Source organism: Motacilla alba, chromosome 9 (genome assembly GCF_015832195.1).
Source record: "Motacilla alba alba isolate MOTALB_02 chromosome 9, Motacilla_alba_V1.0_pri, whole genome shotgun sequence".
Taxonomy (NCBI): domain Eukaryota; kingdom Metazoa; phylum Chordata; class Aves; order Passeriformes; family Motacillidae; genus Motacilla; species Motacilla alba.
In genome coordinates this window covers 25167206-25183931 of record NC_052024.1, presented here as the reverse complement: position 1 = coordinate 25183931, position 16726 = coordinate 25167206, and the positions used below count along the sequence as shown (strand labels likewise).

At 53.3% G+C, this 16726-nt stretch overlaps 2 protein-coding genes across 3 annotated transcripts; one reads left to right on the top strand and one right to left on the bottom strand.

Moving 5' to 3' along the window:
* Window positions 1-874: 874 nt before the first annotated feature.
* On the bottom strand, window positions 875-2960 carry SERP1 (stress associated endoplasmic reticulum protein 1). The gene is made up of 3 exons (XM_038146239.1): window positions 2784-2960; window positions 2620-2695; window positions 875-2252 (listed from the first exon to the last, which is right to left on the bottom strand). The coding sequence occupies exons 1-3, from the start codon at window positions 2865-2867 to the stop codon at window positions 2212-2214; spliced, it is 201 nt and encodes a 66-aa protein (XP_038002167.1). The 5' UTR covers window positions 2868-2960; the 3' UTR covers window positions 875-2211.
* Window positions 2961-3023: 63 nt separating this feature from the next.
* On the top strand, window positions 3024-16151 carry EIF2A (eukaryotic translation initiation factor 2A). Of its 2 annotated transcripts, none has more exons than XM_038146237.1 (14): window positions 3024-3112; window positions 4024-4093; window positions 4387-4461; window positions 4978-5096; window positions 6233-6332; window positions 6697-6779; window positions 7991-8064; window positions 8214-8358; window positions 9336-9452; window positions 11857-12428; window positions 13676-13792; window positions 14627-14755; window positions 15558-15623; window positions 15699-16151. In XM_038146237.1, the coding sequence occupies exons 1-14, from the start codon at window positions 3085-3087 to the stop codon at window positions 15762-15764; spliced, it is 1761 nt and encodes a 586-aa protein (XP_038002165.1). In that variant the 5' UTR covers window positions 3024-3084; the 3' UTR covers window positions 15765-16151. The 2 variants fall into 2 exon arrangements, with proteins under 2 accessions (XP_038002165.1, XP_038002166.1); XM_038146238.1 differs by lacking the exon at window positions 3024-3112 and adding an exon at window positions 3200-3540.
* Window positions 16152-16726: the final 575 nt, after the last annotated feature.

Below are 16726 nucleotides of genomic sequence, written 5' to 3'. Positions count from 1 at the left end.
GGAGGCGGCGCCGGGGCCGCGGCCCTTGGTGCGCTCCAGCGGCCGTGAGCGCCTGGCGGCGCAGCGGGCGCCTCTCGCCTTGGGAAGCACACCCCTCCTGATGCGGGCTGAAGCGCAGCCCTGCTGCCAGCCTTGAGAAGGCTTCACAGGAGGAAAAGAAAAAGAAAAAATTGAGATGCAAGTGTGCTGCAGGTGGTTAATGACGTCACCTGAGCCAGCTCAGCCCCGCAGAAGAACCCGAGCATCCGCGGCCTTGGCACGGGGTCACAGCCAGCAAGTGTCAGCTGCCAGGGCCTGGGAATGACAAGCTGCATCTCACGAGGGGCAATAAACAGGTATTGCTCTGATAGCATTCAGAAAGAAACGCGTGTGGTATTTTGCAGCATTTGTTCTTGGCTGTGTGAGCACAGCTGGGGCCAGGGGGCCCCTCAGAGATGCCCCAGCCAGCCCCAGCTCTGGCCCTGCAGCTGCCCCAGACCCCTCACGCTGCAGGGCACAGCGCTGCACGCACCCCTGGGGCCAGCTCGCACCAAGGCAAGAGCTCACCGACCTTCAAAGAGCCAGCTCGTCCGAGCCCTGAACGCTGCCCCGGCCCGCGAGCAGCTGCCGTGCTGGCACAGCCGGCAGGAGCCGCCAGCCCCGGGGCTCTGTGCACTCCGGGGAGCAGAGAGGCACCTGCCGCACCCTGCGGGGCATGGCTGGTCCCCAGAGGGCAGGGGAGCAGCCGGAGCCCCGGCAGCCCCAGCCCGGGCCCCGTGCTCCCAGCCTGGCCCGGCGGCTCCTCTGAGGGAAAGCCAGTCCATCCCTGCTTGTGTGAACGGCCGAGTCTCACAGCCAGCAGAGCCCTGCCTGCCCACACCACAGGGAACACAGCTTGCCTTTGGAAAGAACTTTATTTAAAATCAGCGATGGTACAGACTTGCCCCGCTGCCACAGCACACGAGTGTCCCAGCACAAGGTGCCCGTGCCCCGGCTGGCCCCGGCCCAGCGACCCCATACGGAAATACAACGCGTACAGATCTGCTCCTCCACGGCTAACAGGCAATTCCTTAACCTCAACCCTTCTTGTTTTCTATTATTTCTAGCATAACCAGACTTAAAATTTGTCTTCTAAGAAACCTGGAGCAATCTTCTTTTAGCAACTGCGTGCACCAGCAGAGCAATTCCCACCACCTTTGTCACCACGCAGACAGCAGAGCCAGCAGGAGCCAGGGCCATCAGCAGGGAAATATGATCAATAGCAGCATTTCCACGTGATCTCATGTTACAGTCGTCTACAGAAGAAGGAACTGTGATCACCAGTAGGGAAGCAGTTAAGTACTGAATCCATTGTTAAAAGAAATCGAGTTGAAGGCAGGTTTTACCTTAAATAGGATTAAATATATATTGCAAGACACACCACACTCTGCGGGGGCTGCACATACAGAAGCAGAACTGTGGGCAGGGAGGCAGCGTGTCCCCCCTCCCCGCACTCAATATTCCCACACAACATTGTCAAATTTAAAACTATCACCACTTGTTGAAAGTTGTCCAAGAAGTATTTACAGCAGCACAGGCACGGCCGGGGAGGCTCGGGGCGCCGCAGGTCTGGCCACGGTGCTCCCGCAGTCCACGGAGCTCCGGCGCCGGGTCCCGCCAGGGCAGCTGCTGCCCGGCCGTGCCGGCTCCTCGCTCCCCCCAGCCCTACACAGACAAGCGTTTCGCGTGGGTTAGGACAAAGCTACAGGCGGTGCCGCGCGTGGGGACGGGGAGCACTGCCACATGCTGCAGTGGGCCCGCCCTCGCACACCGGAGGACGCACGGGAGAGGCTCCTCGGGAACATGCTGCACAGTCGGGCTCCAGCCTCTACGGGAATCCTGGCTTCCAGCGTCAGATAAAGCCATTTCCAGCTACACAGCGAGGGCGACGCTGCTCTGGGACCGCAGTTAACAACAGATGCCAGTTCCTACGGACCTACGTCGCGTATAGCTCCACGTATTACAGAGACCAGGCCGGATCTTCAGCGAATAAGTAGGTCCACGATTGTAGATCAACAACAGACTTTTATTGCTTTATACATGTGGTGCTGTTCAAGGCACTGTGGCACGGGCTAGAAAACTCGGAATGACTCGTGAAGGGACCTGGAATGCGACACGGCCGGTGCCGCGCGCCGCTCCTCGGCAGCTGCCGCGGCGGCCGGGGCCGGCGGGCCATGGCCCGGCACCGGCCCCTCACATGCCCATCCGGATGCTCTGGATGATCTGGAAGATAGCTGCAAGAGAGCGGAGAGGGGAGCGCTCGCCGGGCAGCGCCAGCAGCGAGCTCCGGGGCCCCGAGCGCCGCCGGAGCCCGGAGGGGCAGGACCGGCCCGGAGGGGCTGTGCCCGGCCCGGAGGGGCTGTGTCGGGCCCGGAGGGGCAGCGCCCGGCCCGGAGGGGCAGGACCGGCCCGGAGGGGCTGTGCCCGGCCCGGAGGGGCTGTGCCCGGCCCGGAGGGGCAGCGCCCGGCCCGGAGGGGCTGTGCCGGGCCCGGAGGGGCTGTGCCCGGCCCGGAGGGGCTGTGCCGGGCCCGGAGGGGCTGTGCCCGGCCCGGAGGGGCTGTGCCGGGCCCGGAGCCGGCGGCTCGCGCGCGGCCGCTCACCTGATCCGCAGACCACGAAGATGAAGAGAGCCAACAGCCAGGGCCCGACCGACGCCTTCTCCTCCGGAGCCGTTCTCTGCGAGCACAGCATCGCCGTCAGCGCGGCGCGGCCCGGCCCCGCCACCCCCGCCCGTGCCCGCCCGGCTCGGCCCGGCCCCGCGCACCGAGGTCTTGGCGACGTTGCCGCGCTGGGTGATGTTCTTGCTGTGCTTCTCGTTGGCCATGCGGATGCGCTGCTTGGCCACCATGTCCGCTCGGCCCGGTCCGGCCCGGCCGCCGCTGCCGCGTCAGCACCGCGCGCGCCGCACGCCGGGAGCGCGCCCGCCGGGGGCGGGGCCCGCGCGCGCCAACCCGCGCGCGCGCCCCGCGCCCCGCCCCGCCCGGTAAACGTGGCGCGCGCTGCGGCCGCTGCGCCGCCGCCGACCCGGAACCGGAACCGGAACCAGCGCTCGCACGCGCCCCAAGATGGCGCCGCCCACGCCGCTGCTCGCAGGTGCGCCGGGCCCGGGGCCGGGGCGCGGGGATGGCAGCCAGGGTGGGGCGGGGTGGCCCGGGGCCCCTCCGGTGCTCCTCCGCTGCTCCTCCGGTGCCCGCCGGCCTCCGCCGCGCGTCCCCTCCCCGGCGTGCGCTGCCGCGGCGTGGCCAAGTCGGGCCCCGGTCGTGGAGTTCTTGACGGCGCCGGCCCCGGCGGTGGTCAGGGCTCGCCGGGCCCTGTGCTCGCTCGGCCCGGGGCCGCAGGGAGGGCCCGGTGCCGCCTCGGCCCGCCGCCCCCCGCGCCGCGGGGCCTCGAGGCCCGGTGTCGCGGGGTCGCTCCCCCGCCGCGGGGATTTACTCGCGGGGTGCCGGGGCGCGGGGCAGCGGCTGCCGGCCGGAGCCCTGCTCGGAAGTCGTTTCCCCTGTCAGTGTTTAAACTCCCCTAACGTAAGGGATGCGCATTCCCCTTTTCTGTGTTTGCAAGCTTTAAACGCCAGCCGGTTTCCCCTCCCTCGGGCCGGTGGGGGCTGCCGGTGGGTTGCGGATTGTTGGGGTGGGTTTTGGGCTGCTCCCTCCCTCGGTTGCGGGTTTGAGCTGAGCGGGGGAGCTGCCGAGCGCGGTGCAGCAGGGCTGCGCGGGTCCTGGGTCACACTCCAGGGTGTTTGGGGCTCCCTTAGGGCCTCTGGGGCTGTGGTGTGCATGAACTCTCTGAAACTGTATTTGGGCACGAGCAGAGCTGTTCAGCGGGGCTGTGGCTGCCCGTCCTGGGGACACAGTCCTGCAGAGGGGTGGCAGCTCCAGGCTGCGCCCTGGAATTTCCTTGTAGCCCGTATGGGAAAGACTCTGCGTGCCTCAGGGTCCACAAGTTGGAAAATCTCCCGCTTTGGCATTTTCCTGCGTTTGAAACGAGCTGTGTGTTTCCTCCCGCAGTGAGGGGGTCCGAGGGGCTCTACATGGTGAACGGGCCCCCCAGCTTCACCGAGAGCGCGGCGTTCCAAAGGTACTGCAGTCACTGGCAGCAAAGAAATTGCTTTTGGAAAGTGGGGATAGACTGTGGGACTGAAAATCGTGTGCTTATGAGTGAGCTCAGAGCACTGAGGCTGGGAAGGTCTGCTCTGGCTGGGCTCTGGCTGCCAGGGGGCAGTCCCTGGCAGGGGCAGCAGCGACTGCGCTGTGACTCAGGGCTCCTCAGGGCTCCCCAGAGCACAGCAGGAAAGCTCCTCTGTTGGTTTTGATAAGAAAACCTTAACTGTGGTGCTGTTGCCTACTCACGCTCATTTCTTATTTCTTTAGGGATTCTGGAAAAAACTGCAAAGCTGTTGCTTTTAGCAAGGACGGCTCCCTGTTTGCCTGGTGCAATGGAGAAAAGTGAGTGCCTTTTATTGTCTCAATGTTTAGCTTGCATGAAATGAATGGAATCAGTTATGCCTCACTCTTGTCTGTGTAAAGGTGGTTGCTGTTAATCAAGTGCTTGTACACTTTAAATGGAGTTTATCAGATGAAATATTTTTGTCTTCTGGGATTAATCTGTTAGTAGAGTCCACAGAAAATAACGAGTTATACACCTTGTGGACATTACTGGTTCCTTTTTTGTAGAACAGGTGCATTGTAGTGTTTGTTCTCATATTTAGAGCTTATGTGTTGCATGCAAAAATATGTGTTATGTTTTGACCTGTGGTTTCTGTCATGCTTGGGTGTCTGGTTTTAAAATGTGCTCTTGAAAAAAATTAATCAAAACAACGGGTTGGGGGGAAAGCTCTTCCAATTTTGTAACACTGGCCAAATTTGGAGCAGGTCTAGAAGTGTCAAATACTTGAACAGTTTTCTCAGCATTAATTAACTATTGTAAGCATGTTTTACTGAAATAGCATCTTTTGGTTCCAGAGTCAATGTTGTTAATGTCACCAGATCCGAGTTACTGCATTCCTTTGACCTCCCAAAGACAGTTTGCCTTGAATTCTCGCCAAAGAATAATGTTCTGGCAACGTGGCAGGCCTATGCAAGTGAGTATTGTGCCAGCTGGGGAGCTCTGTGCCAGCTGGGCGGCTCTGGGCAGGGCTTGGCCCGTGTCTGTGCCTCTGTAGGGCGTTTGTTGGCTCAGCACAGCGCGGCGCAGAGCGTTCTGCGGGCACTCAGGGTGCAGCAGGGAGGGGTGCTGGTGCTGGCCATGCTCACCCCCGCTCTGTCAGAGTGCTCACAGTGCCTCTGTCTGTCTGTCTGTCAGTGTTTCCTGGGCTCTGGGCAGGGCTTGGCCCCTGTCTGTGCCTCTGTAGGCGTTTGGCTCGGCACAGAGCGGCGCAGAGCGTTCTGCGGGCACTCAGGGTGCAGCAGGGAGGGGTGCTGTTGTAGGGGCAGCTGGTGCTGGCCATGCTCACCCCCGCTCTGTCAGAGTGCTCACAGTGCCTCTGTCTGTCTGTCTGTCTGTCTGTCAGTGTTTCCTGGGCTCTGGGCAGGGGTGGTGGTGCAGCGTGCCCTGCAGCAGCTTGTGTTCTTGGGCGGGCAAGGGAGGTGCCGTGCTCTCCTGCAGTATTGTGTCCTGCCCGTGACTGGAGTGTTCTCCATGTCCAGAGCCTTATTCCCTCCTCTGCCTCCCTGGGGGGGTGAGTTCCTGCTCCTGAGCTGCAGTCCTGCCTGAGGCACAGACAATGTGAGTGCTGCCTTGGGAGGGAAGCGCTGGGCCAGGCTGTGGGGCGGCTGGGGGCTGGGACAGGCTGTAGGGTAAGAGAGGGCAGCACAGGCTGTGAGCTGCTCTGGGGCTGCTGTGCATCACTGACAGCAGCAGGCAGGCTGTGCTAGCCCGGGTAAGGAGGAGAGTGCAGGCAGCCTAAAAGCACCAGAAGCATTTTGCATGGCTTGCAGAGAGAGCTGTGACTGCGGTGGAAGGGACAAAATCACCTCATTCCTGTGAGACACTGGAGTGCAGAACGTGCCTCCATTGTTTGCCCCGAGGATGGTTTTTGGTTTGGATTAAAAAGCTGCACAGTGTTGGTTGCAGCCTTGCAGTGGGGAGTAGAAACCCTACACTCTGAATGTGAGTTCTTTCTGAGGTTAACAGGTACAGCAATCAGCATTCATGGGCTTGGCCCCTCAGGGACAGGAAGCAGATTGAAGCCTCAAATGCCACTGTGTTTTTCTGCAGCTGCTAAGGATGGCACAGCAGGGGTGCCCAACCTGCAGCTCCATGACCTGAGAACTGGAAAATGCTTGAAGTCGTTTGTGCAGAAAAAGATGCAGAACTGGTAAATAAGCCTTCCAGATGCTAATTGTTTACAAAGAAATGTGGTTTTCAGAATCTGATCCAGGTAAATGGAGCTGTTAGTGTGGTGTTGGCTTTCAAAGCAGTGCCTGCTGCTACTGGCAGCCAGAGTCTGTGCCTGTGAGTGTCTGCAGTTCATTGTAAATTCACTCTCACTTTGCACCCCAGAGGAAAGCTGAGCAGACAATAACTAAGTCCAGTTGTATATTTTTGCTATGCAGATGTCATTATTTACATTAAATGTGTCATGTTTGAACTTACTGGGCTCACAATAGAGGGGAAAGACAATCCTGGAGTGCTAGTGATGAGCATCATTTTGTGCTTCTGACTTTTCCCTTAATGTGCAGGTGTCCTTGCTGGGCAGATGATGAAAGCATTTGTGCCAGAAATGTGAACAATGAAGTGCACTTCTTTGAAAACAACAACTTCAGTATGCGAGTATTTCTCTACATTTCATTCCTTCTATAAATGCTGCTTCTTTTGAGGGGTGGTTTTTGGTTTTTTTTGTTTCTTCATTTGCTTGCCTTTTATTTTAAATACTGCCTACATTCTATTTCAGTTTGGAATTCAGAATCACTATGCTTTAATGATTTCTTATTTATCTTTTCACTGGCTGACATGACGTGAAATGCATCTGGTTCTCAGTTGGAAAGGCCTGATTCTGTATTGTCACTCATTTAATGAGATCCAGGAAGTTGTTTTGTAGAAAACGTGATCTGTGGTCACTTCCCTGGGTTGTGCATATTCTCAATAGACTGCTAAAAATGGCTCATTAAAAAATGGGTGACAAAAATGAAATAGCGAAGCCTGAAGATTTTTATCATGGAGATTTACTGTTGGTGGTAGCATATCTGGAGTCAATAGATGTTGAAAAGGGAAAGGAGAAGAAAAAAGCAGAAAGATAAAAATTTATTAGATCAAAAATGTAAAGGAGTGAAAGAAAACTGAGGGGAGAGCAGCAGCATGTGCTTTTAGTTTTGCATTCTTTGTTTTTTGGGGTTTTTTTTGTTTTCAATATAAAGTTGATAGAAGAATTAGGGCTACGAGAGGCTCAGTTTCCTGAGAATTAGCCCTGCTGATGCTAACCAAGCTGTGGGAAGCATGGAATGTCAGCCTCAGCAGGACGTCTGCTGGCAGGGCACATTCCTGGCTGCACTGGAGCTGTGGGTGATGCTGTTCCCATCAGCTGTTTGTGGGAAGGGGCAGTGCTGAGCCCTGGGCTTCCCTGTTGGGAAGAGTTATCCCGTGGAGGTGTGAGGTGGAGGTGTGAGGGAGAGGAGGAGGTGTGTGGAGGAGGTGGAGGTGTGAGGGGAGAGCCCCTGCCTCCGTGTGATGGCGCCTGAACGTGACTGAAGCCAGCACAGATGAGGTGAAGAGTACCTGCTTCAAGCACAGGCTGCCTTCACCTTGGGTTCAGAGGCTTCCTTTGCCTTTTGAACTTCCAAATACTAAGTGCTGGGTTTCAGGCAAAGGCTTGATTCAAGTTGGTTTTGTAGGTGAAATGGGAAAATAATGGTTGTTTGCCTAGAAAAAGAGATCCTTTGTGATTGTCTTTGCTGGTCTGCGTTATCCAGGATACAGCCCCAGGGAAGGATGTGGTTTGTCATTAACATCAGACATCTGTGGCCTTTTTCTTGGCAGATACCATTGCAAACAAGCTGCATTTGCAGAAGGTCAGTGATTTCGTGTTGTCCCCAGGAGCACAGCCAACCAAGGTACTTCTGAGCCAGCTTCCAATCTTTTTTTTTTTTTGGTTTTCTTAAAAAAAACCCCACTGTGATTGTAGTACAGTGTATCTATTTTAGTAGCCATGCCCTGTGCTAGCAAGGCTTTAACCTGCAGTGAAATCCCGTGGCTGTTGCAGGTTGCTGTTTATGTCCCAGGCAGCAAAGGTGCTCCGTCCTTCGTCAGGCTCTACCAGTACCCCAACTTCGGGGGCCCGCAGTCAGCACTGGCCAACAAAAGCTTCTTTAAAGCTGACAAGGTGACAATGCTGTGGAACAAAAAAGGTATAGCAGCTGTGCTGAGACTTTTATATGGTGCTCATTTTGGATTGCCTTTGTCTGCTGTGTGGGGTTTGCATTTAGTTTGCCTGTGTTGATAAATCCTGAGGGCAGCCATTAATGCCTTGCTGAGGAGCATTTCTGCCCACCCTGGGGTGCTCAGCACTTATCCTGTGACTTTCATCATTTTTTGTGTTGTGCTTGAAAATATTCTATATGTGCTGGTAAATTTTTGAGTTGAATGACAAATTCTGTATAATTTCGCATTCTATGTTGATAATATAATTGGATTGTAAACATAACAACATTCATGTCATGGTATGATCTTAGTCTGCAGAATTATCTGTATGCATACCTGTGATAACTGGGGTGAGCTGAGAGGCCTCTGTGCTTTGTTGTTTGTTAGCCACGAGCAGTTTCAGAATGATTTTGTGCAAATCATTTTACGTCAACCCACACAGTTTGGAATATAAGGAAGGTGTTTCACACATGTTGAAACCATGCTGGGGACTGTGAGAGAATGCAAAGATTGTTGCTCGAGACATTTTGGGGTGCATGTGTCTGTGGAAGGGGCAGCTGGGCCTTGCCCTGATGAGGCAGTGCCCTGCTCTGCTCCCCCCACAGCTTTGGGTATCAGGTGTGCATACAGAAGGTGTTGAAGAAATGTTTCAGTCAAGGATGGATCAGGATGTTTGGTTTCTGCATAGTTTAATTTTTTATATAGCTGCGAGGGATGTTCACGTGCTTGTGATCTAGCAGTAAATGAATAGACTGAGCTGATGTTTTCCACCTGAGAAAGGAAGGTATTCAGTGCTTTTGTGTTAGCACTTAGGAAGAACTCAATTCAGAAGGGAACGATGCCAGCCCTACCACACAGGCAACCAGCAGGAGCTCCTAGCGGAGCTGGTTTTTTGTCAGGTGTTTAGTGCAGTGTCTGCCGTGGTTGTCAGAAGCTGTGCTGCAGTAACTGTGTGTGTTCACAGCCACGGCCGTGCTGGTGGTGGCCAGCACCGAGGTGGACAAGAGCGGGGCCTCGTACTACGGCGAGCAGACGCTGCACTACCTGGCAGCCAGCGGGGAGAGCGCCGTGGTGCAGCTGCGTGAGTACCCCCTGTGCTGTGCTGTGCTGTGCTGCCCTGCAGCTCCTGCCGCCCCTGCAGCTCCTGCCTCTGCAGCCCCTGCCACTCCTGCAGCTCCTGCCTCTGCCACTCCTGCCTCTGCAGCCCCTGCCACTCCTGCCACTCCTGCAGCCCCTGCCACTCCTGCAGCCCCTGCCGCTCCTGCCTCTGCAGCCCCTGCCACTCCTGCCACTCCTGCAGCTCCTGCCACTCCTGCAGCTCCTGCCTCTGCCACTCCTGCAGCTCCTGCCTCTGCCACTCCTGCAGCTCCTGCCTCTGCCACTCCTGCCGCCCCTGCAGCCCCTGCCACTCCTGCAGCCCCTGCCACTCCTGCAGCTCCTGCCCCTGCCGCCCCTGCAGCCCCTGCCGCCCCTGCAGCCCCTGCCACTCCTGCAGCCCCTGCCACTCCTGCAGCTCCTGCCTCTGCCACTCCTGCCTCTGCCGCCCCTGCAGCCTGCCGGCCTTCTTAGTCTCATGAACTGACCTTTAGAACAAAATCCTCTCAACAAAAAATCCTTCCCCTTTTTTTGTTTGTTTGTTTTTTACCTCTGCAGGAGGATGTTGCTTTTTTTTCTGTGTTTTTTTGAGTAGCTGAATTTTGTTACCTTTGATAGACTTGCCATCTTCATGTCAGTGGCAGAGAGCAAATGCTTCAGTTAATACATACTGAAAGTTTGATTGGGAAGGACTTCAGGAGCACAGGGAGGGAACTAAACTAATTTTCTGAGAAAACACGTGGACAGTGGAGCCAGGTTGATGTCTGAGAATCCATAACAGGCAGGAACGTGTGTCACCAAGCAGAATAGTCCTACCTGCACTTTAACACATGCAAGAGACTGCCCTCAGTGAGCCAGGGCAGAGTGAGAGCAATGTTTCGAAGTCTGTTGGAAAATAAAACTCCTTTATTTTGCATTGTAATACTGAAAGTGTTTTAAAACACAAAAATGACATATCGGGCAGCAGCAGATGAATGTCCTTAATTCCAGTGTCTAGCTGGAGCTGGAAGTCCATGTCTTAACTTCCCCAGTGCCAGTCTTTTTTCCTTGTCTCAAGCTCTTGCTGTTGTGCCAACATCCAGCCTGTTTGGGATTGTAGGGGCTGGCTTGTTGGGAGTGCTTGGGAGCCCTGGGGATGGGGTGACATGAACTGCCTTTGCAGGAGGTACTGTGAGGGTGACTTCCACAGCAGTGCTGGCTGGGAGCATTTCCAGTTTGCCTTCTGCTGCCAAACTCGTGCACGAGTACTGTGCCCCGTTTCCCCTTGATAGTAACTCCCTGGGGAAGGGGAGTTGGGGTTATGACTCAGTATGTAGAATCTCTCTGGGAGTAGTTTCCCAGCTTAAGAGCACTACTTGTTGAACATTTTAGTAAGTATGTAGTTATTTATTTCTACTGCATCTGTATTTAACAGGAAGTCTTTTCATTTAATTTAGCTATTCCTTTTCAAGGAAAGGCCCAAACTGATAAAAGCAAGTGGTGGGCACTGGGACTGAGAGGTGCCTCTTTCCCTGTGCAGTTGGATCTTTTTTGAAGCTTTTTTCCACTCTGGCATTTGCAGAGGGCTTTTCATTTTCGACTGAGATGTGTTTCTGCTGCAGGCTCTGGCAGAGCTCTGAAGCCTGCATGGAGCCATTTAACTCAGTTTGAACATTTTGGGTCAACTCTGGATTTAAGGATTCAGTAATGCACTTGGCATTTATCTGAACTATGGGTGAATATACCCAGATGATGAAAAGTTATAACGGCCTGTGGTTTGTATTTACCTCTGGGTATTTTACCTGAGTTTTCATCACTAATTCATTATTCTTCAATATATTCTAATGTTCCAACCCCCAGAATAACTTCGAACAGTACCAGGTTTTGATCATTACATGTGAAGCCATTTTGTGTGCTCACCCACATTAAAGTCTGACTTGTAAAATGTCGTGCATGGGCATGGTCCAAAGATAACTCAGGTCACTGTTGCTTACCTCTACAAAGCCGAACTACAAAATATTTCTTAGATTAAAAGAAGAGAAACTATTATCCAGCTGGTATAAAACTCCTGTTTTTGCAGGCTTCCAGTGGGACAATTTGAGAAAGTCCTGAGTTCATACTTGAGGAAAAAAAAAACCGCAATTTTTTAACATGTCAAGCTATGCTTAAAGTGTTGGTGCTGGCCCCAAGGAGGTAATTTGGAATGGCTGCAGTTATTGTTGCAAACTGTAGCTAAAGTTATCAGAAGATACAAGGTTGTTTTTCCCTCTGAGTTAGCAGAATTGATTTTCACTGTCAATAATTAGAATACAGCATTTTAGCAAAGCACGAAGAGTCACTGTGGATTTTATTTTGGCTTGCTCTGAAAAAACGCAGTCTCCCAACAGCTGCATGTTTTCCTTCTCCTTCAGCAAAAAATGGCCCTATTTACGATGTTGCCTGGAGCCCCAATTCTGTGGAGTTCTGTGCTGTGTATGGTTTCATGCCTGCCAAAGCCACGGTTTTTAACCTGAAGTGTGACCCCGTGTTTGATTTTGGCACCGGGCCTCGCAACGCTGCCTACTACAGCCCCCACGGACACATCCTGGTGCTGGCAGGGTTTGGGAACCTCAGGGGACAGATGGAAGTGTGGGACGTTAAGAACTACAGGCTGATTTCCAAGCCGGTGGCCTCGGACTCCACGTACTTCGCGTGGTGTCCCGACGGGGAGCACATCGTGACAGCCACGTGCGCCCCGCGGCTGCGCGTCGGCAACGGCTACAAGATCTGGCACTACACGGGCTCCGTGCTGCACTCCCACGAGGTGCCGTGTGACGAGGAGATGTGGCAGGTGTTCTGGCAGCCCTTCCTGGACGGCGTGTTCCCGGAGAGAGCGGTGAGGTACCAGGCAGCTGGCAGCGAGCTGCCCCGAGCGGAGCCCAGCCCCGCGCAGGCGTACCGCCCGCCCGCCCTGCGGAACAGACCCGTCACCAGCTCCAAGCTGGTGAGTGCAGTGGCCCCGGGGAGCTGGCCCCTTGTCTCATGTCCCTCTGGAGCTTGGCCTCGTGTGTGTGTGTGTGGTTTTGAGAAGCGTGAGAAGAGTAACCAGGCTGCCAGCACTGTGGGGGTTTGGAGCGGTTTTGGTGGCCTTCTTTGGCACTTTGCTCACAGTTTGCTAGAATGTGTGCTAGAAAGCTCTCGTCTCTTTGGCCCAAATACTGTCCTTTCACAAAGCACTTGCAAACTTCTGTAATACTCTGTGCAACGTGCACTGAAACACTAAACTCCGAGTGTGGCTTGTGGTGAAATTGAGTGCTCTGATTAGGACAGAAGCCTCTGATGTGAGTGACTTGACTTGCCCGTTCTGAACTCAGCCAGCCTGGGGCTTGAGTGGCCCCCAACAGCCATTCTTTGTTGGGTTTTTTTTGTTTTTAATAAGGTAAATGTACTTATTAGAAAGAGAGTGGATCATTAGCACCTCAGCTGCAGCTTAAACCCATTTCAGTACAGTGATCTGCTTGTATAATTATTTTCTTTCTGCAAGTTTCCAGAGTAGGCTGAGTAGCAACTAATCCCATGTAACAGCTGCACCCTCAGTGTTTGGGCCCCAGAGAGCTCTGATTCTGAGCCTGGTGCTTTTGCAGGAGACTCAGCCTGTGAGCATTCTGTCAGCCGTGCTGAGGGCTGCTCTCACAAACCATCCCTGTGCAGAGGGAGGAGGGAAAAGATTCAGTAAAATAATTCTGCTTACTTACATGGGCAAAAAGTCTTGTCACATGCATTAAAAAAGTACAGTGCCACAGCTGAGAGTTATCCTAAAAACACCGAACAGCCCCCTTTCCCAGCCTCCAGTGCCTCCCGAGAACCCCCCTCTCCCCTCCCAGCACTCACCAGGAGTTTGGGTTACAAACTGCCAGCAGCAGCAAAATGCCAGGCTTCAGTCATTTTGAGCTAGGTTATTCTTCTTGGATTCTATTTCCTTCCTGAGATAGAAAACATGATGATTTTGTTTTCTTACTGGAAGTGTATGAGATTGTTAGGGCACACAGGGTAGTCCCATGTGAACTCGAGTGGATGAGTTTGAAACCCTTTTCACCCTTCTTTGGCTGTTCCAAGGAGTGCCACTTTCCCCCCACTTCCTTTCTTTTTTCTTTCTGGTTCATCTTTGCTTATGATGTTGTCTTAGGTGGATTTTGGGGTTTCTGTTCCAACATGGAATATGGGGTTTTAACCTTTTTGCATGTCCTGCAGCATGAAGATGAGCCACCCCAGAACATGAAACCCCAGCTGGGAGGCAGTGATAAGCCACTGTCTAAAACAGCTCTGAAAAATCAGAGGAAGCATGAAGCAAAGAAAGCTGCTAAACAGGTACTGCAAAAGTCATGGTTATGAGGATCACATTAATTAGTTAATTAGTTAATTAGCTTCCCCAAAGGGCAGCGGTCAGTCTCAGAGCAGTGGATGTGTGGCAGTGTGGGAAGGGCAGCAGAGTTTAACAGAGAATAGCAGCTACAGAAGGGTGCTTCAAAAGTAGCAGCTTTGCTGAGTCGCTGTGAATGTTAGCTGAAATCAGTGTGGAGACAGGGTGATTCTGACTTCTGTCATCCTGCAGAATGCAGTTTGGTGCCAGGTAGGAGGGAAGAGCAGGTGGGTGCTTTGTGTTCCCTGCAGGTCAAGGCTGAGGTGTGTTTTTAGGGCAGACCAGAGACAGCCTGTCTGTCACTTCTGGACTTACTGTTCATTGACTAGGTAGATAAAAGTCAGCTTTTGGTATTAGCCTTCCAATTACTACAAACCTCTGAAGCAATAATATCTTTAAACGCTATTTTAAAAAATTTCTAGCACTGGTTTTGAGCCCCTTTTTTTTTTGTTCAGAGACAATGACCCAGTCTACTTTGTAAAATATTTGTGTACGTGTTTGTTATATCACCCTTAAACTGGTGTTTCCCTGTGCTGTGGGATCTTGAGGAAGCAGAAATTAGACAAGAAACAGCATGTGAGCTGTTCCAGACAAGCCTTTGTCCGTGGAAGGCAGATCAGTAGACAGTGCAGTACCTCAGAGCAAGTCATGCCTGGATTTGGAATACACCAGCAAACTGGGGAAAGAAGGAATGCTAAATGGATCCCACAAAGTGATTGAAGACATTTTTCATTCTCTTTGTAATCAAAGGTGTTTTCTAGATTGTGTTTCTGTGTCTACAGGAGGCCAAAGCTGATGCACACCAAGGCCCTGCCCAGGTCAGAGCCCCACAGAATGCCCTGCAGAGCACTGTGCCAGCCGTGACCACGGGAGACCCTGAAGTGGACAAGAAGATCAAGAACTTGAAAAAGGTGTGAAGAGGTTCTTAGATTTCTAGCAGACAGTGTTCCTCCAAGGGCTGCTCTGTCACTAGTGCGAGTGTAAGGTGAGCTGAGCTCAGGAGGACGCAGGAGCCTTCCCGGAACTGTCCCAGATTTGTACCCACCTGCCCTTGCCCTCCCACGCCGTGCAGCCATCGTGTGCCAGGGTTCCTGGAGGCCCATCGGGGGTGGCAGTCAGGGAGCAGTTTTTAAAACTCAGGCTGTGGCCAGGAGAGCTGTGGAGGTGCAGCCAGCCCCAGCTGAGGGGCGGGTGCACTGGCAGCTGTTGGTGCCCAGGCAGGAGCTCCGTGCATCCCGTGGGTGCTGGGACCTGTGTCTGCCAAGGGAGCAGTGCCCTGTGCTTTGCCTTGTGGCGTGAGTGCCAAGCTTACTGCCACCACTGAGCACTCTTGCATTAAATAATTCCAGAATAGAAATGGTGAAGTTCTGGCTAGAGAATCTTTCCCATTTCTCTTGCTGCCTCCTGCTGCTCATAGTCTCTGGATTAACTTTCCAGGCTGTTTGAGGAGAATGTGTGGTGAAGAGGGATGGTGATGGAGTAGTTTCCACTTTTGGATCTAGCCCTTCAGTGAGACAATGCCTGGTGTTTGTTTCTGAGATGAAGTACTGCTGTTCCCAGGTTCTGTTCTTGAAAGAAATGTCTGTTGTGGGTGGGAAATTCTGCTGTGCCTTCCATAGGGACCTGCCTCCAGACACATCAGCAACTTATAAGACTTTTTTTCTGTTCTTGTTTCACCAGTATTTTTTGTTTGGTTGTTTGTTTGTTTTTCAGAAACTAAAGGCAATTGAGCAGCTGAAAGAACAGGCAGCTGCTGGCAAACAGCTGGAGAAGAATCAGGTATGACTGAGATCTGTACAGTGTATTCCAGATTCATTTTATAACAAGCTACATCCATGACATTTTCTGTTCTAGGTGGAGAAGATTCAGAAAGAAGCTGCTCTCCTTAAGGAACTGGAAGACCTAGAACTGGGTGTTTAAATCTTCCTCGAGCTCCAGCATGGTGCTAACACAACGTTTATGCAAAATGTAGTTTGTTAAACATTTCAGCAAATGACCAAGGGTTCGAAAGTCCACAGATTTGCTGCTCATTTGCCTTTAAAAAAGAGTTTCCTAAAGATTCGTGCACATGAAGCCGTAAGCAAGCAAAGAGTATCCATCAGCCAGTTCTGCTGCTGTTCCAACGAGAAACGCGAGAAACGCGCTCCTTTTCTGAGGACACACGGCCTAAACCAGAGTGTTTTCCTTATTTGGGTGGGGGAAGGGACGGCGCTGGAGACAGTGGATAGGTTTGTTACATGGGAAGCGAGAGGCGCTCTGTGCGAGGGCGGGCTGTGGGTGAAATAAATAAAGCGCGTTTGTAACATCCACCTGTGCCAGTGCTCTGTGTGCGAGGGCAGGCTCTGGATGGGATAAATAAAGCGCACATCCACCTGTGCCAGTGCTCTGTGTGCGAGGGCAGGCTGCGGGTGGGATAAATAAAGCGCACATCCCCCTGTGCCGGCGCTCTGTGTGCGAGGGCAGGCTCTGGATGGAATAAATAAAGTGCACATCCCCCTGTGCCAGTGCTCTGTGTGCGAGGGCAGGCTCTGGATGGAATAGAGCGCGTTTATAACATCCACCTGTGCCAGTGCTCTGTGTGCGAGGGCAGGCTGTGGGTAAAATAAATAAAGCGCACATCCACCTGTGCCAGTGCTCTGTGTGCGAGGGCAGGCTGCGGGTGGGATAAATAAAGTGCACATCCACCTGTGCCAGTGCTCTGTGTGCGAGGGCAGGCTGCGGGTGGGATAAATAAAGTGCACATCCACCTGTGCCAGTGCTCTGTGTGCGAGGGCAGGCTGCGGGTGGGATAAATAAAGTGCACATCCACCTGTGCCAGTGCTCTGTGTGCGAGGGCAGGCTCTGGATGGGATAAATAAAGCGCACATCCACCTGTGCCAGTG

Excerpts from the sequence above, each read along its gene's own strand:
- SERP1 (XM_038146239.1), bottom strand. The coding sequence starts at position 2,867 with ATGGTGGCCAAGCAGCGCATCCGCATGGCCAACGAGAAGCACAGCAAG. Across the intron at positions 2,696-2,783 it reads GCAACGTCGCCAAGACCTCG|AGAACGGCTCCGGAGGAGAA; the intron begins GTGCGCGGGGCC and ends CTGTGCTCGCAG. Across the intron at positions 2,253-2,619 it reads CTTCGTGGTCTGCGGATCAG|CTATCTTCCAGATCATCCAG; the intron begins GTGAGCGGCCGC and ends GCTCTCTTGCAG.
- EIF2A (XM_038146237.1), top strand. The coding sequence starts at position 3,085 with ATGGCGCCGCCCACGCCGCTGCTCGCAG. Across the intron at positions 4,094-4,386 it reads GAGAGCGCGGCGTTCCAAAG|GGATTCTGGAAAAAACTGCA; the intron begins GTACTGCAGTCA and ends TTATTTCTTTAG. Across the intron at positions 6,780-7,990 it reads CTTTGAAAACAACAACTTCA|ATACCATTGCAAACAAGCTG; the intron begins GTATGCGAGTAT and ends TTTTCTTGGCAG.